Source organism: Castor canadensis, chromosome 8 (assembly GCF_047511655.1).
Source record: "Castor canadensis chromosome 8, mCasCan1.hap1v2, whole genome shotgun sequence".
NCBI lineage: Eukaryota > Metazoa > Chordata > Mammalia > Rodentia > Castoridae > Castor > Castor canadensis.
Genome location: NC_133393.1, coordinates 77443190 through 77469153, shown reverse-complemented (window position 1 = coordinate 77469153; position 25964 = coordinate 77443190). Strand labels below are relative to the sequence as shown.

Below are 25964 nucleotides of genomic sequence, written 5' to 3'. Positions count from 1 at the left end.
AGTACTTGTAGTATGTCTTAAAATTATTCTTGTGGGCTTCATTGGGTCCTTTGGCATAGTTTATCTTCATTTTGTTGGAGTCTGGATCTGAGTTTCTGTTCTCTTCATTCCCCTCTGTTCCTGTACTAATTTTTTGTTGTGGGGAAACTGGTTTCCCTGTTTTTTCTGTCTTCCCGTCATTGTCTTTGGTGTTGTTACTGTTCCTGTACTGTGTGCAGTTAAGTATTTTCTAGCTTGTAATAATAACAATAGTAATATTGAGAATCGAAGAGTGAGCTGAGATGGAAAGCAAGAAGTTAAAGAAAAGGGGAAAACAAATATACAGACAAGAGGGAGAAAGCAGAACAAGGTGTCAGACAAGAGAGTTTCAAAGGTATAAACAGGGAGTGTTAGTGTACTAATCGACAGTAAGCTGAACAGACAATAGAGAGACAGAGAGGATTGAAAATCAAAGATAAAAAAAATAAAACATAAGTATATGAAAGTAATATCTATATATAAAAATGAATTAAAATATAATGGAAAATAGAAAATTAAAAAAAAAAACCAAAAAACTTCCAAGTTTATATGCAATGCAATTTCAGTCTTAATAATTTGGATGTCCGTCTCAATCTCCAGTCCTGGAGTTGGTTCCTCAGATGTTGTTCTGTAGTTGTCTCATCAAAGGGGATGCATAAAGTAGAACAAAACTACACTCACACACACACACACAGAAGGAAAAAAAAAAAAAAGCCCCACCAAGTGTCCCCAGTTCAAATGCAATACAGTTTCAGTAAGTTTTTCGGCTTGCAGGTGTAATTCGGTTGTTCTCTCATCAAAGGTAGGGAGAAAAAGAAAAAAAAGCATCTGGAGACAGTTCTGAGAGTGGTATCTGCAACTGTGGCTTGTCTGCCTGCTGCTCTCAGCCTGTAGCTGGCTGCATTATTTATGCAGATCTCTGGGGTGAGCTAGCACTCACCTGGTCCCACAGGCTTTGTTTGCTCAGAGTTCTCCTATGCAGGAGCCTCTGCTACAGGCTTTCCCCTTTCCAAGCACTGGGAAAGGTGACACTGCCCTGCTTTGTCAGGCCTGCGTGTTTATTTACAGTTCACGTGGGAAGTGGGTCTTCCCTCCTCTCACAAGCGTCCCCGCTCCTGGTTGCTGGGTGCGCATCCCGCTCCCGCCAGAGCCTCTCCGCCCACCCGGCTTGTTTATTTACAGTCCCGGGAAGGATTCCCTTCCCCCAATCTTCAGCGCTCAGGGCGCCCCACCCTCTTTCCAGCGAGTCTTAACTGTTCTTATTGCTTAGTACTCAGTTTCTCTTTTTTTTTTTTTCCCGGGTGGAGGTCAGTCTGTCCAGGGGGCTATGCTACTCTGGCCCAGGCTTGTCTGTGGGGCTACCGCGGTACCGCGAAGCTCACCTGGTCCTCGTCTTCCCAAGCCGTCTGGGCGCCGGCCACTGGCGGCCCCGGGGCCCTCCTCGGTTCTCCGTTTAACGTGAAGTGGAGATTCTCTGCGCCGGCTGGAGATGTGGAGGAGTCAAAGTTATGCCTTTTCTCGGTGATTATGCCTGCAAAGTGTGTCTCCAGTGTCTCTCCAAGATTTCACTATAGGAGGCTCGCTTTCTGCTTCCTACCTCTAGCCGCCATCTTGGAATCTGCCAAGAACTGTATTTTAAAATGTACTGCAGCTGATTGTAGCTAAGACCCCTGGAAAGAATGCAGAACATAGCCAAGAGTTCTTTACAAAAGTGATAGGCAGATTGGGAAGGGAAGTCAAAATTTGAAGACCAACTAATGTTTCAGTGAGTTTACTGTATCCCTTATCCAAAATGCTTGGGAACAGAATTATTTCTTTTAATGCATTTTGGAATATTTCCATCCATGTACTGAGATAGCTTGGGGATGGGAACATGAAATTCATTTATGTTCCATATGTACCCTATATACACAGGCTTAGGGTAATCTTACACGGTATTTTTAGTGCACTTGTGTTTTGACTGTGACCTGTCACATCACAGTCAAGTGGAATTTTCCACTTGTGGTGTCTTATTGGCACTCAAAAAGTTTTGAATTTTGGAGCCTTCTGTATTTTCGAGTTCTAGATTAGGGTGCCCTAGGTTTTATATAACTAGTTGAGCTGGTGGAGTGGCTCAAACTGTAAGAGTGCCTGCCTAGCAAGCATGAGGCCTTGAGTTCAAACTCCAGTGCTGCCAAAAAACCCCCCCATAACAAAATACAACTTTGTGAGGAAATGCATAATCTAAACTACCTCTTGGGCAAGGAGCCACGTTGTAATAGTAACTTTCTAATAGTGAGAGAAGTAGCTCTCTCAAAGTGATCACATGTAAGAAGTAAGGGACAGAAAGAATTGGGGGTTGACAGTAATGGTTGATTGTGAAGCCTGTTGATTAAATCATTCCTAAAAAGTCATAATTAGTAATGTGTGGTTGATACATTGTGTAAAAGTTAAAATGGCAAATAATTAAGAAATTTAAAAACACAATAGGGTATTTGTTAGATGTATAAGAAAATTACTGAAAGAAACTGCTTCTGATAGAAGCTAGGTACCTTCTGTCCTGTTATTGTTACAGTCTTAATTAATTCATATAGTCTGCATTTCCATGGTAGCAGCTTGTAATTTAGTAGTTGCTAATGGATGAAAATAAAGGTCCTATTACAGAAATGCCAGCTATTATGTTGGAGACTGTAGTCCAGGAGACTTTTCTTTTTTCTTTGACTTCTTTTCACAACATACTGCTTGACACGTGTAAGATACACAGTAGTTTTTCATACAATTCATATATTCTTATTAAAGAAATACAAAGGGTAATTAATTTTATTACTGAATACCATTAAAGGAATTGTTTAGAAATAATTAATGAATATAGGAAGTTTCTTTCATTAACTGATACATACTTTTTAAATGTAATATGTCTAGTAAAAACTATAAAGCATTTGCAGTCTTAGGTAGATTCTATCTTTTTCTCCTTTCTCCCTTTATCCTTTCCTTCCTTCTTTCTTTCAATGGATGCTAAGTACCCAGTATATGTAAAATTATGCTAGGTTCTTATATTTTATTCATATAACTGTTTCATTAGCCAAGCACAAGCGAGAGACAAATGTGTAAGATGACTTTTCTGCTGTTTATTGTGTGTGCACATCCCTAAACATGTGGATCATGATTTTTGTTCACCAGGAGCCAGATATCTGGCCCGTAGATACTTGGGCCAACCATTGATTATTTAGGTACTGTGTAAACCTTTCTCTCTGACCTGGTTTTGGCCAGTTTCATGACTGTTCTTACCTTTCATCACTGAGTGGATGAGAACAAAACAAACAGAACTCAGATCATTAGTTTGGTATTTATCAATTATGTCTTTCATTTTATAGAGTACTTCCATTGTTATTTTTAAATTTGTGGCAAAGTACCTAAAATTCAGAAAGTAAAGCTTTCTATAAAACTAGATATGTCACAATGATAAGCCACTTTTTATGTGGCTAAACAATGAAGAAGGGAAAAGAAGAGAAAAAGTCAACAGGAAAATTGGCATTTATGTTAATTTTCCCTTACAGGAGAAAGAAGAAATATATGCAGTTTTGTTTGTTGTAGGAAGGGTGGTTTTTACAGTCTTGTATCACCAGTAATTTATTGTTGACCTAAACAGACCTATAAGAAATTACTGACAGTAATTAGTGTTAATAAAATGAAGAAAAAAATGAATAGAAAGTTGTATATTTAGGAAGATGATAGAAGAATATTGGAAATTACCACTGATTCTGTAGACGATTTTTGTGTAGATAATTAAAAAAAAAACCAGTGAAGGTTTTGAAAAAAATGTAATCAAATTTGCTATATGTAAATATTGTACTGAAGTCATTATTAAAAAGTAATTTCAATAAAACATAGTTATAGGAAAGGTTCTTCAATTTAGGTTAATAATTTGATTTTAAAGAATTTATACAGTAAATTAGCACTTGCATTTCTCCAGACACTGTCTAATTGAGCTCTAAATCCTCTCAAATGAGAGGTACTGATCTAGTCAACAGATTGGCATACTGGAACCCGACTGGTTAAATAATTCGTCCAGGGTTACATATGAAGTGTAAATGGGAAAACTGCAAGTTCAATATTGTCCATATTAAAATTCAAAGTACTCTTTTTTCTCCATATACCACATAGTATTTTTTATTTATTTGTGATTTACTTTTGCACTTTATTTCCATAGGAATTGTAATACTCTTGTTAAGATTTTTAAATCTCTTTTACAATAAAAGAGCTTTCTGTTTTTCAACTTTGTTATTAGCTTTTGACAGTTATGTTGCAGCTATTCATTAAGATTTAACAATTTTCCTTTTATTAACTTACCTTATTTTGACTTACTAACCGAGTTCTTCCATGAGACTGCCCGAGGAGTCCAAAGCCATCCTCCCTTCTTGTTATCTCAGGAATGGCTTTTATCTTTGGGAACACACTTACACACTACTATGCATCACATTGTACGTTTTTGTCAGTTGATTGTATGTTGTGCACTTCTAGCTACTTTGCAGGTTTCTTGTGTTTAAAACATTTCTTGTTTTCCTTTTTTAATTCCATTGGGGTTTGAGCTAAGGGCATTGTGCTTGTTAGGCAGGTGCTCTACTGCTTGAAGCACATCTTCAGCCCTTTTTGCTCTGGTTATTTTGGAGACATGGTCTCACCTTTTTTTTTTTTTTTTTTTCCAGTACTGGGGGTTGAACTCAGGGCCTACACCTGAGCCACTCCACCAGCCCTATTTTTGTGAAGGGTTTTTCAAGATAGGGTCTCGTGAACTGTTTGCCTGGGCTGGCTTCGAACTGCGATCCTCCTTATTTCTGTCTCCTGAGTTGCTAGGATTACAGGCATGAGCCATTGGCGCCTGACTTCTTTTTGCTCAGACTGGCCTGGACTGCAGTTCTTGTATTTTATGCTCCCTGCCCACTTCTTAAGCTAAGTTCTAAAATACCCAATTCAGAATGTTGTGAGCTATGATCAGCTTTCCATCACTGTGACAACATACTTGAGAAACTCAACTTAAAGGAGGAAAAATTTATTTTGACTCATGGTTTCAGAGATTTGAGTTCGTGGTCAGCTGGCTTTATGATTTCTAGGCATGGTGAGGCAGAACATCATGGCAGAGAGCTTGTAGTGGAGCAAAACTGCTTACCTCATAGTGGCCAGCAGCAGAGATAGAGACAAAGAGGAAGGGGTTGGGGACAAGATACAGCCTTCAAGGCATTCTCCAATGATCCCCTTGCTCCAGCTAGGCCCTATTTTCCATGTTTGCAACACTTTTTAATAACTCATTAAATTATGAATTCATAATGGATTGATCTGTCTTTTTTTTTTTTTTTTTTTTGTGGTTCTGGGGTTTGAACTCAAGACTTCACACTTGCAAAGCAGGCACTTTACTGCTTGAGCCGCACCTCTAGTTCTGGATTGATCCATTGATTAGGTCAAAGCTATCATGACCCAGTCACTTTCCAAAAGCCCTACCTCTGAGATACTGGGTACCAAGTCTTCTACACATGAGCACTGTAGGTGTATTTCATACCAAAACCACAACATGAGCATTAAAAGGTGGTAATGTATGTGTACAGTCTGGCTGATAGTACATGTTCAGGAAATCATTATAGCTTGGGTCCTATTTTACTTTGTTTTTATTGTGGTTACATTTTGTGATTAAAGTATCACCATCAATTATTCCGATCTTAAATAACTCAGCTCTTAGTGTCACTTTAGGTTAAGGTAGAGAAGTTATAAGGTGCAATGTAGGAGTTTTATAGTGTCCTAGAAAATGGCTAATAACAGGTTTTAAAAGGGCAGATTTTGCAGGGTAGCAGAGAGATTTGAGCAAGTTAATAATATAACCAGAATGCAATAAATTTTCCTGTTGATTTTCTTGTCCATGTGGCCTGCTATGGACTAGTTATCTTTATTTTGCATTCTGGTCTCAAATATTGGTGCTTTTTTTTTTTTCATCTTAGTAGCTGGTCTTGAAGCTTCTCAAGATTAGGTATAACTTTCTGGTATCATTGGTATACACTGTACACAGTATTTGTTGCATTAATTGCATTAGAAATGAAAAACTGTTTTGCTTCATGTCCTTTAATTTTAAAGATGTCAGTGCTTAGATTTTTAAATGTTTATTTTAAAATCTGGTATTCTTTAAACTGATTCAGTTTTTAGAAAAGTTTACTTGAAATAATTTTTATATTGACTTAATTTAATAAACCTTAATTTAATTAACCATCAGTGAGTACGTTTTTGAAGTATTTTAATAAAGAATGATTTACCATGATAATTATTGTTATTTCTCACCACTGTCTCACTATTCTCTTGAACAACATTGTGAATACTTTTGATTAAATATCTTGCTATATTTGTTATGATGGAAACTTAATCTCTTGAGCTGTTATTGTGAGAGATTATTGGCTTTTGGATTCTGATTTTGGTAAGGCAGAAAGTTGTGAGACTTTACCTGTAATGAGGCTCCTTCGATCATGAAAAGAAGTTTTTTTGCACTCTGGGAGTTCATTAGTCTTTTTCAGATTATTGTCATTTTTATTATTTCCCTCCTTTTATCATTACATAATTGCATGCTAGGTAGTTTTATTTATGTTGAAATATATCAAAATAGCATTTCTAATTTATTTTTGAAACAAGTTAAAAATGTAAGACCATTCAGTTCTGATAAATGAACCTTATATTTTAAAGTGTATTTATATTTGGTAGTGAAAATTTCTCATACAAAATTCACAGGAGAAAAATTATCCTATGTTTGTATGTTGTGTAAGCACTAATGTTTGGTTTTAACCAAAGGGAAAATAGTTAATGAAATTATGTAGTCATTGTTTTTCTGTGGTAAGTAGAATGAAACAGAAAGTTGTAACTCTTGAACACTTTTGGACTTATGCTAATTAATCTGTCCTCTGTGACTTTCTTGCTGGAGTCACTCTTCCCGTTATAAGTAGCCCAAGCTTGATAGTCCAGATGAGCGTGCATGGCTGTTGCCATTTCATTGCTGTGGCAATTCTGCAACTAGTTTGGAAGTTTCTGGCATACTCCTGAGCTAGGGTTTCTGATGTATTGACTCGGAGGTGGAAGAATAAAACCCTTTCCACAACTCTGTGTGATTCTGAACAGAGAGGTAGCAGCTGCTTTTTTTTTTGTTTGTTAGTTTTTTAATGATTTAGATGTAGACATTATGCTTCAATGATTGTTGGCAGAGATAGCTCCTTGTTCTCCTATCAAAGGGAAAACAAATTTTAGTTTCAAGTAAATATTGAGGCAAGTCGTTTGTGAAAGTTCCATACAGTAGTCCTGGAACTCGCTTTTGCATCTGTCATCAGCCTTAAAAATGAAGTGTCACAAAGTATGGAGCAATTAGTAATCTACAGAACTTCACTGGTAGTTATAAATTTGTCCCAGTTCTTTGGGGAAATTAAAATGTTGGTTGGACCACTCTGGAAAAAAATTTGGAGGCTTCTTAAAAATCTAAACATAGATCTGCCATATGATCCAGCAATCCCACAGCAATGTGACACAGGTTATTCCAAAGGCACCTGCACACCCATGTTTATTGCAGCGCTATTCACAATAGCCAAGTTATGGAAATGGCCAAGATGCCCCATTAATGACGAATGGATTAAGAAAATGTGGTATTTATACACAATGGAATTTTATGCAGCCATGAAGAAGAATGAAATGTTACATTCGCTGGCAAATGGTTGGAATTGGAGAACATCATTCTGAGAGAGGCTAGCCAGACTCAGAAGACCAAAAATTGTATTTTCTCCCTCATACGTAGACTTTAGATCTAGGGCAAATACAGCATTGTTGTAGGACTTGGGTTATATGACAAGGGGAGAACATGTATGGAAGGTATGGGATTAGATAGAAAACCCAAAACATGAAAGCATTTGATGTCCCCACTCCAGAGGAATTAATACAGAAACCTTAAAGTGCCAGAGGTCAACATGAGAAGAGGATCAGGAACCAGTGTAAAGATTAGTTAGAGATGAATCAACCTGGGTTGTAACAGGTATGTACATGAGAGCAATGCTAGGAATCTCTCTGTATAGCTGTCCTTATCTCAACTAGCAAAAATACTATGTCTGTCTTATTATTGCTTATTTCTACTCTTCAACGGAAGTGGAGAAAAGCGCAGAACAGGTTCTGCCTGGAAGGGAGTGTGGAGGGGGGAAGAGGGTGGAGAGGGGAAGCGGGTGGGAGTGGGGGCAGGAGGGAGAAATGACCCAAACAATGTATGCATATTGAATAAATGAATAATAAAAAAATGTTGGTTGGAGAGATTAACAAAGGATTATATATATACATATATACATATATGCATATATGTATATATGTATGTATATAGAGAGAAGAACTTTATAGGAACTTGTAAAATGATTCTGGAAAAATGGTAGTTACATATGTGTGCTAGTCAGTTTTTCATTGTGCTGACAAAATGCCTGAGAGAAACCAGCTTAAGGAGGTAAGGTTTATTGGCTCATTGGTTACAATCCATGGTGCTTTTAGGCTTGTGACAAAGCAGAAACATCATGGTGGGAGGGCATGGCAGGAGAATGATGCTCACCTCATGATGGCCAGGAAGAAGAGAGAGAGGGAAAGGGGCCAGGGACAAGATAGACCTCTCAAGGGTATATCCGTAATGACTGCTTTCTCTAACCAGGCCCCTAATTAGTCATTCATTGATGAAGTTAGCGCACTCATGGTCCAGTCACTTCTGACGGTGCTTCAGGACCAAGCCTTCAATACATGGATTTTTGGGGACCTTTTATATTCAAACTATAACAATATGGGTCAGTAGCTAAGTGACTGTTAGCATTTTTTGTAAGTGTTATCTTAAGATGTGTGATGTAGTGACTTTTTGCTCTACCATTACTAAGTTCTCAAAACAAAAAAGAGGAAAATTGGAAAACATTTTGTCCATTTTTTACTACTCTTACTCAACATGGTATTGGAAGTCTTAACCAGAGCAATTAGTCAAGAGAAAGCAATGAAGTACATTCAGATACGAAAGGCGAAAATAAAATTATTCTTATTAGTATATGACATAATTTCTGATATACAAAAATCTAGACTGAAGCTGGGCATGGTGATTCATGACTATAATCCCAGCTACTTGAGGGGCAGAGATTTGGGAGGATCATTGAGGCCAGCCCTGGCAAAAAGTTAGTGAGCCCCCCATCTCAACCAATAGCTGGGCATGGTGGGGTGTGCCTGTCATTCCCACCTATGTGGAAGTTGTAAATAGGATTATAGTGCTGACCAGCAAAAGTGTGAGATTCTATCTCAAAAATAACTAAAGCAGAAAGGACTGGGAACATGGCTCAAGGAATAGAGTGCCTGCCTACCAAGCACAAGGCCCTGAGTCAAACCCTCCACCCCCAATACCACTCAAAAAAATCTAGACTGTACTGATAAAATACTGTTAGAACTGAAAAATGAATTAAGTAAAGTTGAAGAATACAAAATCAACATACAAAAATCAGTAATACTTTTACACACCAATAACAAATTTGCTGTAAAAGAAACCAAGAGAATAATTCTATTTGCAATAGCTATAAAAACAAACCTAGGAAAATTGAACCAAGGAAGTGAAGGATATCCACAATGAAGTTTACAAAACTGATGAAAGAAACTGAAGAGGACACACAAAAAAATTGGAAGACATCCATATAGGCAATGATTTTCTCTTGGATAAGACACCCAAAACAGGCAATAGAAGCAAAAATAGGTAAATGGGATTGTATTAAATTAAAAACCTTCATAAACAGAGTGAAGAGACAACCTATGGAATTTGAGAAAATGCTTGCAAACTCTCCATCCCAGAAGCATTAATATCCAAAATATTTAAGGCACTTGAGTTTTTTCACCAGAGATGGGAAGGATATGGAGGAGGGCACATGGTGGGAGGTTGGGATCAGTTCTAGTAGATGACTGTAGTTTATAACAATTTATTATATGTTTTACAAAGACCTACAAGAAAGGATTTATTAGAGTCCCAAACACAAAGTAATGATACATAGTTAAAGGTAGAAATGCTGATTACCCTGATTTGATCATTAAACATTGTATATATGGATCAGATCATCACACTGTATTCCACAAGTATGTACAGTTATTAGGTGCCAATTAAAAATTTAAATAGTGGGGAAAAAGGAAGACTTTTCTATAAATTTACTGTATAATTAATGCTTTATTTGCAAAGATTTTAGGAAATTTTTTCCAATTCAAGGTGAATTTTAGTATTTTTACTAAGTCTTTTAATGATGAGCATTTTCTCATTTGTTTCTGAAGATTCTCAAATATATAGAGTCAGAATGGCTTTTCCCTCATTATGCATCATTAGCAAAAAATTGGTATTTTTCTCCTTTATGTATTTGTTGTCATGTTCACAATCTATGATCTTTTGCTGTTTGGTTTTGAAGCTACAAACCTAAGAAAACAAGCATTTTAGTATTTTTCCTGAATGTGTTCTATACTAATCTCAGTTTTAGGTCAGAGCACTACTCATATCATCAGTGAGGTTAGATAAACAGAAGATTTAAAGATTTTCTTATTACAAAACAATAACCTCTCAAAACCACCTCTTGCTGAGCACCAGTGGCTCACGCCTATAATCCTAGCTACTCAGGAGGATCACAGTTCGAAGCCAACCCAGGCAAATAGTTTGTGAGACCCTATCTCAAAAAACCTTATCACAAAAAAATTGGACCTGTGGAGTGGCTCAAGGGGAAGGCCCTGAGTTCAAGCCCCAGTACCAGAAAAAACAAACAACCACAAAACCTCACTTCTCTTATGTCCTAAAACGGTGATAGGTACTTTTGGTGGTGTTTCTTCAAGCCACCAGGCAATAATTTCTATACATAGGGATTCAATTTCATTATTTTTCTTAAGGATACTCAGTTGCCTCTCTGCCATTTATTAAGTTGTTCTTGCCTTCACCCCATCTAAAATATCTCCTCTGTGTCTGAATATATTTTAATAATTTTAATCCATGAACATAGTATATCATTATGTAGGTGTTCTTTAATGGCATAAAATAGTCATAATTTTCTCTCAAGTTTTTGTTAAAGATGTTGCTTTCTATTTTATGATATTAATACGTAAAGATATAGTTTATGTATTTTTAAGTTTTATTTTAAGGTATTGCTGGTATGTAAATACATAATAGATTTTTGCATGCTTTTTCTTTTTTTGAGATGAATCTCTCTGTTGCCAGACTGTCCTCAAACTCAGGCTAAAGCTATCCTCCTGCTTCAGCCTCTCACACCCTACCTGTGTGTGTGTGTGTGTGTGTTTGTGTGTGTAAGTCAAGTGACACTTAAATTCTTTCATTGAATTCCAAAGTATATCTGTAGTACTTTTTGATTCCAGATCATATATGTTTTCTTGTGTTTCTGAATTGGTTAAGACTTCTTAGCATTGAGTAGAAGTGCAGTTGAAATTCCCTTGTCTGGTTCCCTGTGTCACATAAAATGCTTTGATCAATTTCTGTTAAGAATGATGTTATAGATTTTTATAAAATTGATTTGGTCCTCATTTAGTTTTAGTTTTTTTTTTTTATTCTCTAATGGATGTTGTATTTCATCTAGCACTTTGTGTATCTATTGATAAAAATGTGGTAAATTGGTACTATATTGGGAGCTTAATCTTGTGTTACTGGATGATCATGATACATTTTATATAGTGTTAGATTGCTAGATTTGTATGGCCATATTTTTTTGAACATTTTAAAAATTTTTTAAAGATTTATTTTCCTTTTTTGAGACAGGGTCTTGTAGTTTGGGCTGGCTGGAATTCATTATGTAACTCAGGTTGGCCTGAAGCTCATGTTCTTCCTGCCTGAGCCTCCTGAATGGATTTTTTTTTTTTAGTTGCTCATTACTGATTGGCCCATGGATTATATGAAAGTGTATTTTACAATTCTCAAACATTTGGTTGGTTTGCTTCAGTTAATTTTTAAAATCAGTTTCCTGTGTAATTGCTTTGTGTTTGGAACTCATGATCCATATCCTGTTAGCTCTTTGAAATATGTTGAGGACTGCCTTATGGACCAGTATGTGGTCAGTTTTTATAAATGCTCTTTTTAAAAATGTGCAGTTTTTATTTGTCAGATATAGTGTTTATAAAATGGATTCATGTCCCTTTAGTTATATTGTTCACATCTATATATTTTTTATGAATTTTTTTACCCCCTGAGTCTTATCAGTGATGTACTATCTTCCATTCTGCTTGTGGGTTTTCTATTTTCTTCTTGTATCTCTGTCAACTTTTTTTTTTCTGGTACTGGGTCTTGAACTCAGGGTCTACACCTTGAGCCACTCTACTAGCCCTTTTTTGTGAAGGTTTTTTTTTTTTTGAGCTAGGGTCCCACGAACTATTTACCCTGGCTGGCTTCAAGTCGCAGTCCTGATCTCGGTCTCCTGAGTAGCTAGGATTACAGGCATGAGCCACTGGTGCCAGGTTGTCAACTTTTGCTGTATGAATTTTGGTCATGTTTGATTTAGCTTTATGTCATCTTGGTTACTCATTATCAGATGACCCTGTCAGTTTTTAATAATGCTGTTTACCTTGATGTTTATATTGTCTGGATTAATATAGGTGCCTTAGCTTTCTTTTGTTTAGACTTTTCCCTGTTTATCTTTTTCATCCTTCCACTTTCAATTTTGTTCCTTTCCTTTTGTCTTTTATTTGTTAGTGTCTTTTCCTCTCCACAGGTAGCATCCTATGCTCAGGCTGGCATCCAGCTCCTCAGCTCAAGGGATCCTCCTGCAAGACATTCTTGAGTATAGGCACATGCCAACATACCCATCTTTTTCTAACCCCTGAAATGTGTTTCCTGTACAAAAGTAAAATATAACTTTTAAATCCAGGATGATTGCTCTTCTTTTTACTTTGTACATTTGATCCATTTATACTGTGGGCCTCAGAGAGTGACACTCCACAACATGGCATTTTGGGGTATGCTAGTCTGGGGGTAAAGACACTCTATGGTTGCCCCCCTGTGTGTGATAAATTCATGTGCCTTTTCTGTAATTAATATTTGTCATTTGATTCCAGCCAGTGTTAGAGGATGGAGGGGAAATTTCTTTTTGCCTTACATCATGTGATATGGTTATTGATAATTACTGAATTATACCTACCATTTTATGTCACATTTTCTCTCCTCACTCATACTTTTCTTCTTGCCATTTTGAATTGCTTTCTACATGTATATACACATATAATATAAATTATGTGTGTGCATATATAACTTCTTTTTCTTTTTTTCCTTGTAAGACTTTCAGCTAGTTTGGAAGTTATATTTTGTTTTCGTTGCTATTGAAATTTTACTCTTGAAGTTTTAAAATACCAAAATCTGAAGTTACACAGTATCCTTATCTCTGACATTACCTTCTTGTACTGTATTCCAGCTTTAGTTCTAGTGTCATCTGTTTTTATATTTTTCTTGACTTTGCATCTGTACACCTTAAGATATTACCACCGCTTTTTGCTTTTTTTTTTTTTTTGATGTTCTTAACATTTTACCAGTTTCTGTGCTCTTCACTCCTTCATTCATCTGTATTACTGCATCCATTTGATGTTTGATATCATTGTAACAGTGAACAAAAGGAAACCATGTTAGAACTGGACCCCCTCTCCTTTGAAGGTGACTTACTGGAAACGTTTCACCAGGGCCTAAAGAAGAATAAACATCCACCTTTAGCCATTTATTAGAAAGTTCCTACCTGGCCTAGAAGAAATAACCTGCCCTTAATCCATTACTTCAGGAGGGTAAGAAGGCCATTGAGGATTTTCCCACTAAGTGACCTTTCTAGGACTTCTCCACCCACCTCCTATATCTATTCTCAAGGCTGAAGGCTCCACCTCTCTTGCTGGGGACTTCTTCCTGAACAGTAAACCCTGTTGTGGCTCTGAGCTGTCTTCCTGCCTATCCATTCTGTGCCTCTTTCATTCTAACAAACATTAGCTATCTGAAAGAAATTTAGAATTTCCTTTTCGGGATTTTGCCCTTTTTCTTCTCCTCTCCCACTCCCACCCCTTTATTTGACATAGGGTTTCAGTATATAGTCCAGGCTGACCTAGAACATGAATCTTCCTGCCTCAGTTTCCCCAGTGCTATGGTCACAGGCATGTGCCACCATGCCAAGCCCTTTTTCTTGAAGGAGATTTTTTTTTTCCTTGTTGGATTAAGAAACCTAGGTTGTAGAAGGTAACACACGTGCACAGGAAATTAATGTGAATCAACTCCCTGTATAGCTATCCTTATCTCAACTAGCAAAAACCCTTGTTCCTTCCTATTATTGCTTATACTCTCTCTTCAACAAAATTAGAGATAAGGGCAAAATAATTTCTGCCGGGTACTGAGAGGGTGGGGGGGAGAGGGAGGGGTCGGAGTGGGTGGTAAGGGAGGGGGTGGGGGCATGGGGGAGAAATGACCCAAGCGTTGTAAGCACATATGAATAATAATAATAAAAAAAAGAAACCTAGGTTGATAGTTATTTTCTTTTAACATTACCAGGCTAAGGTCAGGGCTGACTGCTGCTTGAAGCCAATAGTTGGGAGCCAGATTTAGTAGGAAGGAATCAGGTTTATTCAAGTGCTGGCAATCTTGAGAAGATGGAGGGGCTCCATCTTGAGGGGCAGAGCACAAAAGGCTTTTATCAAGAGGGAAAGAAGGAGCAGAGCAAGGAGGCTACATGCTGAGCAGAGTACTAATTATACAGGGTATGTATCTTCTTTTTTCTCCAGAACATCACAGTAGTCCTTTACCTTCTGGAGCTAGCTTCTGTAGTTGTTTCTAGACAAACAGACAGACTACTTTTCTGCAAGTTAAACCACATATCAGTTTACATGCTTTGTGTTGCTACAGAGAAATAAAGACTCAGGTTGGGCATTATTACATTCACCAGATGTTCTGGATTCTGTAAATCTAAATAAAGGTATAGCAGTTAACATGTTAATTCTTTAGGTGAGACTTCTTTTTAGAATTTAGAATACTGGGCAGAAGGGAGCGGACATAAAAGCATGTGGAGGGGCAACACCTTTTTGGAAGGGCAAAAGGCACTGTACCAAGCATAACTCCAAAGGAGTTACATTAGCACAGTGAAAATGCCATCTTCTGGGGTCTGTTCGTATTGATTAGAAGTCATCTGAGATTTAATAGAAAATTTCTAACAGTAGTTAGAATACTGGGAATGACTAAAACACAGTGAATTTAAAAAATGGAAATAACCCTTTTGTGCTTTTGGGTTCCTGCTTATAAATATGAAGATCAAGCTTAAAGTTGGGACATAACTTGAAGAAAGGAAACCTCTTATGATTTGGGGGCTCCCTTCCAATTTGCCAAGATAAAAGGATGCCTTTACATTTTTTCATTTAAAGCTATCCATTTAAAATAATTTTCATCAAGTTGATGTAGCCCTTTGAAAACGTAGAATGTAGAATGTAAATGATCTTTAGCTATATATCTGCCATCTGTTATTTACCTATCATCTCTTCATCATTTTCCACACTCGTCTGTATGTCTAGTTTACCTATATTTTTCTTTTTTGTCTAATTTACTACCTATTCTGCCTTCCCTTGAGCAGGGCATTAGCTTCATATACATAAAACCTATTGAAATATGGTATTAGCATACTTGTGGATGGAATGTTGTAAATTCCAGTCAGAAAGGATAAGACAGTGAGCCAGGTAGTTCTGAGACTGGAGTTTTGGACCCAATGCCCAAATTCCTGAGATTCCATATGCCAGGTGTGGCCACCTGCCCCTAAACACCAAATAAAGAGGCATGGTGAAGGCAGAGAAAGGAGGTTTATTACACAGCTCGGGACCTGCTATGGGAAGAGGCAGAGTGAGCACTCAGCTCATCCTCAGCCATCTTCACGGTAAGGTTTAAATAGACAAAAGAACTGGGAGCAGGGGACAAAGGTGTGAATAGTTAAACAGTCCAGTCATAGGTGTGGTCTGGTTGGTCTCTTGACTGGTGGGGCTAGCAGTCTTGGTCAGGCAGGTGGTTTGATGGGTTCCTGACTGATAGAGCCCATAATGTTGGTAAGGGAGATGGTCTGGTCCAGTTTTGGAAATTATCACCTGGAGAGAGTAATTTGATTCCTGTTTGAGAGGATTCTTGGGATAATTGTCCTCACGGGGAGGGTGGCAGCTCCAGGTGGCTCCAGTTCATTGTCATAAAGATATTATAAGTTTTGTCCTTTTTGGAATCTAAGGTGATTGTAAAGTAACTGTAAAAAGAAGGGCTTAGAGCAAAGACGGATACAAAAATAGAAAAGATGCCAAGCTTTTCCTGTTTTTAGTTAATTTGTGAGCTCAAGTAAGGAGTAGTGCTTTTCAACAAAAACAACTTGAGCACCTCTTACATTTCTGCATTTATTTTTATATTTTTGGCAGTACTGGGTTTTGAACTCAGGGCCTTATACTTGCTAGGCAGGCATTCTACCACTTAAACCACTCCACCAGCCCAGTAGTTCTATATTTAAATCATTAAATTAAGAGTAGAAGCAGGGCTAAGAGTCACTTTTGTTTAATAATTATTCAGGCATCGTGTTCCAACTAAGTGAAATATTTAGGCACTGTACCACATAGACAGAAAAATATCAGGTAATGCTTGGAAGTAATTATCATACAAGTTAAGAAATTCTATACAGCTTAAGAAATTTGTTACTGAGAAAAGAAAGAAACAGTGAAAAGAGGGTGAGGATGAGTTCATAGACCTGGAGTTCTATAGTACATACTGAGAGGCAGATACTCTGAGCCCTTGTAGTGAAACTTCCTGTCCTTTAAGTTATCCTGAATGTTGGGATTGGTTAGAGGTTGTTTATAAAATTTCACATATGTAGTCTATCTTAGATTTTATTTTTCTATGTGAAACTGTTTTTCACATACACCTAGAAGACAGGGTATAAAATACTGGGGGTCACATTTCCTCCTCAAATATCAACTGTTGTTGATCTGTGGCATTTCATCTTGTCTGCATTCTGTTAGTTTTGTGGGTGAGTTGGGTTTATTTTTTTCTTCTTGCCCTGTGTACAAAAAATAATAATTTTTTGTTAACCTTGAAAATTGTAAGTATTCCCAGAATATGCCTAGGTATTAGTACCTACCCTGGTGCCCATTTATTTCTCTCATAATGTTTTCCTTTTCAACAGCATCTTTTATCATTTTAATTTCTCTTGCTTTGCATTCCTGGAGAACTTCTCAAACTGAGTTTCATACTTATGATTCACATTTCCTGCAGCTTCATTCCTATTCTTTACTGCCTCCAGTATGGTGTCTTTTCCACTATTAAGCTTTTAGTGTTCTTGCAGTTCCCTCCCCATTTTCTGATTGAATTTCATTACTTTTTTTTTTTTTTTTTAATGTTTGCTGATTCCCTCATCATGGCTCTCTGTTCCTAGCAATGCTAGATAGATCAAGTTTGGAGTGGGGAGGGTGGAGCTATGTTCATTATTTTCCTGTCCTCCTATTCCCTTCACTAGTTCCTTATGTTTTACTCATCAGCCTTCTGTACCTACTGTGTGACTATTCATTTAGCCCAATTCTAGTCCTGGGTGCATCTTGTACTGTACTGTATTGCTTACTATATTTATGTCTTGGAAACCTCTTTTATAATAACCTATATTCAGGTGATTAACAGACACTTAGCTATTGTATAGGCCAAGTTGTTTGTTTTCCTTAGAGTATTTTCCTTTAGGTGTCACATAGAGTTAAATATGACAAAGAACCACTTGTGTTCCTGCTTGCTGAATCCACTGCCTTGGGGAAAACATATTGATTTCTGATTAACCTTTGTGCATTCCATTTGTTAGGTGTAAAAGCTTCCTGCTGTTATAGCATTGCATAGAGATGTCTTTCCCTTATGTTTATAACCTCTTCAGCTCTTCCTTTAGAAAGTTTCTTAAATACATATTAATGCATTTGCCATCTCTTCCCATCGAGAAATTCTTTCCTCCTTTCTGTCCTTTTGCTGCCCTCTCCATCTTTGTCTTCTAGGATTACTTCAACTCTTTGTGGCACTTCTCTCTTTTGTGACTAAAACCAAAGTTAATTTATGAATATTCTCCCCCAAAGGCTTCTCATTCTGATGTGTATATAAGATTTCAGTGTGGAACAAGAAGGAAATGATTAAAGTATGTACATTTTAATATTGGAATGTCATATTGCTTAAATTGATTAGATACTGCAAGGGTGCCATACCAGTGTCCAGATTGCCATATGTCACTACGTAGGGATGTGCTTTGTTTGGATGTTTTCTTTAGCCTGTAGAGAGTCAGGCTAAAGAACTCTTACATTCAGTCAGCTTCCTATATTTATAGTCCTGTATTTATGTCAGAAGTATGAGACCACTTTTTGGAAAATAATATTTTGAAGAGATGGAAAATGATTGCAGCAATAATGAGTGAAAACTACAGACTTGTAGAAAAAAAACACTTAAAGCTATAATGCAATAAATAGTGGTAATCTATGAGTGCTTAGAGGTGACTTTTGTTTACCTCCTTTTTTAGGACCTCTTCTTTACTAGGCAGGTGCTGTACCACTTGAATCATTTCCCAACCCTTTTTGCATTAGTTATTTTTCAGATTGGGTCTCAAATTTTTGCCCTAGTTGGTCTGGACAGTGACCCTCCTATCAATGCCTTCTACATAGCTGGGATGACAGGTGTACACCATCTTGCCTGATTATTGGTTGAGATAATTGGGGGGTCTGACTGTTTGCGTGGTCTGGCCTTCTCCCAATCCCAACCTCTTGAGTAGCTGGGAATACAGTAGAGAGCCACTGTACCTGGTTTTGTTAATCTTCTTACCTATATTTACCACATTTTTCCTAATATTTTTAGTTTAAAGCCAATCAGTTAACACTAATTTAAAATAATATGGTTTGTAATTGCATCTCATAGTCCTAATGAATAATTTTTAAGTGCTCACACTATACCCAGACCTGGGCTCAACAATTTAGACAAGTTAGAGTCCAGAAGGTAGATGACAGAGGATCATTGCATTAACAATCTTGTAGTCCTGTACAGAGAAACAAAAGTGGTAGTATGTACTGAGATGTTACAAGTAAAGAAAAGGTATTGGCAAATCGATAGAATATTTCCAAGTAGTCTAAAGGGAGAGGTCATTCTAGGTCACGAGAAATTGCACCAAATAGAAATGATAATGACATGCTTGCAATGCCTTCTAAGAGCTCTTTAAGGCTGTGGAAAGTTAACTTTGCTTATTATCGCCAAAGATAGAGTCCTTCTCATAACCTCACTCTTATAGGCATTTTGTTTTGTATTTGGAGCTATTGTACTTTGAAGTTGCCTGCATCTGTTGCTAGTGTCTTAAGCACTTTGTTAGAGAAAAGTAAAAGCTGAATTCTAAGTTATGTTAGCAATCTAGTGACTGTAGACACTTGACTATTTAGAAGAATGTAAACATGTCAGCTGTGGGAAAGACAGCCACAGTGAGGGATACTGTTCACTTAGACAAATTCTATTTCTTTTTATTAAAGTTCTTTCTTTAGAGATGTTAAAGCAATAATTTACAAAATGAAATTAGGACACCATAATCCTTCTTGTTCAAGAACCTTTATTATTAGAAGGTGGCTTCATGCACTTCTAAGAAGCTAATTAGTTGCTGCATGGCTCATCATGCTGAGAGACTGCTGTGATTCATGGGTATTTAGCCATCGCAACAGGATTTTCTAATGCTCTTTGGTTATAGAATTACTATACTTGTGGCTCGGCCTTTAGAAGAGTTTCCAGCAGTTCTTTAAAGCCAATTTCTGCATTCAAGAGCATTTTGTGCCATGTAAATGGTGAGTCACCTTGGCAGCCTGGTGGCATGTGAATCTGGTGACATTGTGGTGTCTGAGGTGCAATTTTCTGGTGAAATGCTCAAGCCTAGCATAGTAATGAGTTTCCAGTGGTATAAGCTTACTATTTTGTAAGAACTCAAACTTTTGACAAAAGTTAGTATTGTTGGGAAACAATACCAATAAAGAGTTTGTGGTTATGTTTATTCTAATAAATTAGAGTAACTTGTGACTACATTTTTTATGTTACTTTCAATTTGTGAGTTTACTATTAACTAAAAAATGATTTTCTCTTTATTAGACATTTATTTGGCTAGTGATTAGAAAAAGGAAGAAATCAAAAGCTCTTCATAGAACTCTCCAATCTTTACATATTATTCATTATGTACATTTATGAAACCTCTTAACTCTTAATTTTGGTGATCTTATGCCATTATCTTTGGGTTATAATACCAGAACAAAAATGTAAGCCTTGATACATTTTCTTTGTTTACAACAGATTTTTGGTAAATAATAGAAATTCTTGCTTGTTTATTTGAATACTCCAGTGGATTGTTTAAATCTAGGGTTGAGTTATATCATGACATAATAGTAATTTAAAACAGACCCTAATGTTTGGCAGTTTTACTTAACCATCATTTCTTAGAACGTGAGGTTTATCTATGGATAGAATTCTCTTTGTTGTCTCAAAGTGGAAAGGTGATTTGGGGGTAATATAGCTGTAATGTCTAAGGTTTTTTAAAAATTGGGTTTATGTTTGGAATTCTATAAATTATGATTTAATGGGCTTTTATTAATAGCAAGTTGAGTTAATAGGGCCAATGCTTACTGTATCCATGTTGGACAGAGGTGAGTACAGTGAAGATGGAGTATGCTCCTTTTCCAATTTCATATAATAGATTTATGGGTTGACATTTGTCTAGCTCAAAATTTCACAATCATACTCACCTCCCATTTTTTTTTTTTTTACTAATTGGCCTAAGCTCTCTAACCTGATACTTGGTGGTAGGAAGTCACATAGCAGTTCTAGGGGCAGGGAAGAGAGAAGACTCCTGCTCCTGGCTAATAAGGTAAAAAAGTGTTATAGAGACATTTCCAAGGATTGTGTTCTAAAGGGAGGCATTGCACTTGGTCCTTGAATGCAGTTTACATACTGGAGTTTTGGAGGTTTGCATGAAATCCACTTTGACATTAATTTCTGTGTGACTCTGAAAATCTGAGACTGGAGTTCTTTCCTTTTGTAGGGCTGTAATGCTTAATATCTGTCTCTCCTTATTGATAGGATGATTTTGCATGGTTAACTTGAAAAGCTTTTAGAAAGAATATGGTATTCAGAGGTGAGGGAAATGTTTGTTTATTACCTAGCTTTTCACTCACTCCCTACTAGTCCCTGAAATACTGGATTTTTTTCAGTACTATGTTCTCAGCATTCTTCACACACTCCCTTTCTGAGTGGTCTTACCCATTTCCTGTATAGTTCATACAGAGCCATCTTTTGAGCCCCAGATGTCTGTGTGACTTCCAAGCTTTGCCTAGCCCAGTCTCAGTTTGAAGTTGCATTTAAAGAAACAGCCTAGCAATTGAAAAGCAGTACTGACTCTTAACCTGTGTTTCTTGAAGAATATAATAGCATGTAGGTTACAACTCAGCAGTGGTTTTTAAAATCTGTCATCTGCTTCTTCCCCCTCAAAGCTAAGTCCCTTTGTCACAGTCATAGGCTTCCATTTTTCCAGATTCACTCTGAGCCTCTCACAAACCAGTTTTTGCCCATGTTTTTTCCCCCTCCTCCTTTTTCTAACATGATAAGAGATGAAGAGCTAGGCTGACAAAGACCAAATTCTCCCTTGAGGAGTGATGAGTAGGAGAAAGGTTAGTTCTTCTGACAAAGACTCTTTTTGGATGAGGGGAAGAGGTAGGCTGGGAACACTCACATATAGTCTTTTTATATTCTCAGTACACTTATGAAGTAGTCTACTTGATATGTATTTGTATATTTCACAAAGTACCTCTGAGTCCACTTGTGTATAACTTGAAATTACCTTTCATCCAAACTTCTTAGGTATTCCTTATCTTCATTCAAAGTAGCTAGCATGCTCCTAGTTGCTTATTTTAGACATCTGAACATCATGTTCGACTTCTCTGTCTCCTCATCCCATCCAGATTCTCTGTAATCAGAATACTAAATGTGTAATTTTCAAATTTATCCATTTCTTTGAACCTCCTTTGCTGCCACTGTACTTGTTGCTTCCTTATGATCAATTTTACTACTCCAACCAGAATCACCCTTTAAAAATATGACTCTTCACCAGATCTCAGGTTAAATATGATTTCTTCATCCAGGGCCCCTTTGGACTCCTCAGGCTGAGACATTCTCTCTGCATCAGCTCATGTTCCCCATGCTTTCCAGACTCTAAGCTCTGTAAGGACAGTCCCTCTTTCTTTCTATAGCCCTGTCTCCACAGTGCTGAATAGTGTGCCCAGCTCAGATGCAGTATTCTACAGACACTCTCTAATTAATGGATGTGGCTTTCATAACTTAGTTTCTCTCTACCTCTCCCATCTCATCTCCACTAATACTCTGCCACACACTTTCTGCTTATCTGTATGTCATTTCATATTGTTTCATACTCATGCTCTTCTGTGCTGATTTGTCTGCCCTGTCTTTCTCAGCTACCAGCCAGTCATCAGCATGTGACAGTATCAGCATCCAAAGGCAGATCCCAGTGAATAGCTTCATTCTTACTCTTCACACATTAGGTTGAAATTAGTAATTTGATTGCATATTTTTATAGGTAGGGCTTGTGTCTAGTCTTCTGCATAGCAAGGACCCTATTTTATTTATGCTTATACTATCAGCACCTTTCACAGTTTTAATTGAATTGAAAAAAGTTTAGATACCTCATAACCAGAGGCGATATTAAAACATAATTGTTAATAGTATTGAGTACATTCTGTGTGCTGGGCACAGCTTTAAGTGCTTTTATTCTTCCCATTTTACAAGTAAGGAACTGGACATCCAGAGAGGTTAGTAAGTTGTGCAAACTTAACCAGCTGGTCAGTGGCAAGGTTGGAATTGAAACCCACTGACTCCCTAGTGCCCCCCTCTCTCTCTGCCTTCAAAATGAGTTCAGAAATTTAGCATGGAAAATCATGACCAAAGTTTGGACAGCACATGCTTGATGGCACCTTAACATTCTTTATACAGAAAACACAGCAACAGGTTGTACAGGCTCTGCTATCTACAGGACTCACTGTTTTTTTGGCATTGTAAAATCATAAAATTCATTAAAAGTAATTCTAAATGGTTCTATTATGCAACTTACTGATGTTCTGGCTTAAGGTATACATTAGTTTATAATAGCTACAGATACAAAAAAGCTTCAGTTTTTATGAGAAATCCTGCTTTTTTTAATGGAAGTTTTGTTGACTATTGAGAAGATACTAGTTGTAGGCTAAATAATCAGACATATGTAGAAATTGAAAGCGCCATGGTAAAGCAAAGATAGAGGTGGCAGGGCTGAAGTTTTCTTAAGAAATATTTAGAGTTGACTCAAAGTTCTGCACCATAGAACTTGAGTTTATAATAGTGTGAGATCAAGATCACCTCTTAAGGACTTTAAAAAGACAGATCCATCTCTTACCTCTCTAATTTTCTGCTTAGTAGATCTGGGGTAGGTGAGATGAGGACACATTTATTTTCTTTTAAAAAGTCATGTAAGTGACTTTGGTGGTCAGTGAAGTTAGAACTTTTTTTTTTTTTTTGTGGTACTGGGGTTTGAACTCAGGAACTCTACAACTTGAGTCATAACCCCCAGCTCTTTCTGCTTTAGTTATTTTTCAGATAAGGTCTCTCCCATACCACTAGGCACAGCTTTTAATTTGTTGAGATGAGTTTTTGCTTACTTTTTCCCCAGGCTGGCCTTGAATTGTGATCTTTCTGATCTCTATTTCCCACATGCCAGTCTATGCTGCATTAATTTTAAATAGGAAAAAATTGAAACCAATATGACCAAATACATTTTAGCCCTAAAACCATTTATGTCTAAGATCATCTTTTTCAGAACTGTACGTTCATGAAGGTGCTGTCCAATGTGAGCTATTTCTGAAATGTGCACCTAACCAATTGAATAGAGCACTTAGCATGAATCTCTTATTAATAAACCAATTTAAAGATTTGATGTAACTGTTGGAAATGATGAGTTTGAATAGTTAGTATATATTCTGGGATGATGTTTTATTCTCCCCATTATTTGATTGCATTTCCATATAGACTAAGAATATTTCAATAATTATATTCTTTGTAGAGAGCAATTTTGCCATTTTTAGTCCTTAAAATTATAAAGTGCTCTTATGCATTTAAAAATTATCCTGGTCTGTAGAGAGACTTTTATCTGTAGGTTTTTAAAGTTATAATATCAAAAACAATACTTAGAGATTGGTATCTCATGTACTACTTGTACTTCTTTTCTTCAGTAAGCCCCAGATTAGTCATAAACACAATCTTTGTCTTTGTTTAAAGTAGAGAACCAAGCTCATGTATGAACATGTATGTCTTAATCTGGTGGTGAGAGAATGACAACATGAATCTTGAGTGAATGTCTCATGCTTGCTTTTCACTGTTTCTTTACAGGCATTGCTTCCATGACAGTGCCGGTATATATCGCAGAAGTCTCCCCACCCAACCTGAGAGGTCGATTAGTCACCATTAATACTCTCTTCATCACAGGAGGGCAGTTCTTTGCAAGTGTTGTTGATGGAGCCTTCAGTTATCTCCAAAAGGATGGATGGAGGTTTGTAAATAGTTCTTGCATTGAATTTTTCAAATAAATCATGATTTTTTGAGGCATGGGAAAAATTCAGAAATCATAAGCAAAATGATTCAATATATTTTGAATCATTACAGTTAATTTATAAGCAGGTTGCATTCAGCAAAATTGAAAGTAGACAAGAAATTGATATTTATTTAATGATAGACAAGGAACCTACCATTAAGAATTGATGTTTACAGGGTTTTTTAGCATTTAGGTGACATTTCTCTCACTGTGTGTAATCTTTTGCAGTATTTGTTAAAAAATGAATGCAGTAATAAATATGCACGGAGTTCTTGAATTATATGAATGATTGACAATCTGTTTATTATGAACTACTGATATAAGTAACATCTTTTTTTGGGTTTAGGAAGTTACATTCTGGTCTGAAAGAAACCTAATCTTTGAAGATACAGATTTAGTTATATAAAAATATACATATAAATTTAAAATAGACAACTGATTCCTTGATCATTATTTGACTTATTTTGAATCAGAATGAGTGAGATGGTATTAAAATATATTCGAACTGAATATTGTAAAAGCTGATTCATCTTACATTAAAACTTAATTTTTTTTGCTTTATAGCATTCAAAACAACAGATTCATATAATTGTCCCAGGGAAATTTTATTAAAAGCCATACTAGACTACACAGTATTGTCTAACTTGTTTTCTTGCCATTTTTTATTATAATATTTTTTCAACATCTACTGTGTAAGTCTTGGGGATAAGATATTGAAAAAAAGAAACTCAAGCCCTTGCTTACATGGCATTTACAGCATAGAAGTTAATCCTTGTCAGCTGAAGGAGACTGGCCTGATACCATGGGAGTGTAGGGAATTAAACTTCTGTGCAAGCAGCATGATTAAACCATATGGCTTAGGGTTAACCACTGAAGACTTAAACTAGTGAAGTTTTTTAGAAGTTATGTGAAAAAAACTCTTTGAAGTCAGTGAAGGCCATGAGAGGACACCATGGGTATAAGCTGCAGCTCTGTTTGCAGACACTGCTAAAATGCCTCCTACCTCTGAAGAAATCAGTCTCTGCCAGAGTGAGAAATTGTTGGAAGTTGAAGAAGCGGGACATTTCACTTTTCTTTTCACTCTGTACATTAAGGGAACAGGGAAGGTAGTGACTCTTACCATTATAACTTGGTATTTGAGGTTTTTCTTGGACACTGAGGGGAAAGTCAGTTAATCCTTAAATCCACACATCTTTAAGAAAACCTACATCATCTAATGTAACTACTCTAGATATGTATTCAAAAACAATGCTCAGTGCATAAGCCCTATTTCTCACTTAAGAATAG

The 25964-nt window shown here is 36.7% G+C and overlaps 1 protein-coding gene across 2 annotated transcripts in view; it reads left to right on the top strand.

Annotated features, from left to right (window-relative positions):
* The window catches only part of Slc2a13 (solute carrier family 2 member 13), a 331342-nt gene that overhangs the window by 34743 nt on the left and 270635 nt on the right, over positions 1-25964 (top strand). For both annotated transcript variants that reach the window (XM_074083130.1, XM_074083129.1), the window contains exon 2: positions 24476-24635. In XM_074083130.1, the coding sequence (XP_073939231.1) occupies positions 24476-24635 (160 nt within the window). The remainder of the gene's footprint in view (positions 1-24475; positions 24636-25964) is intronic.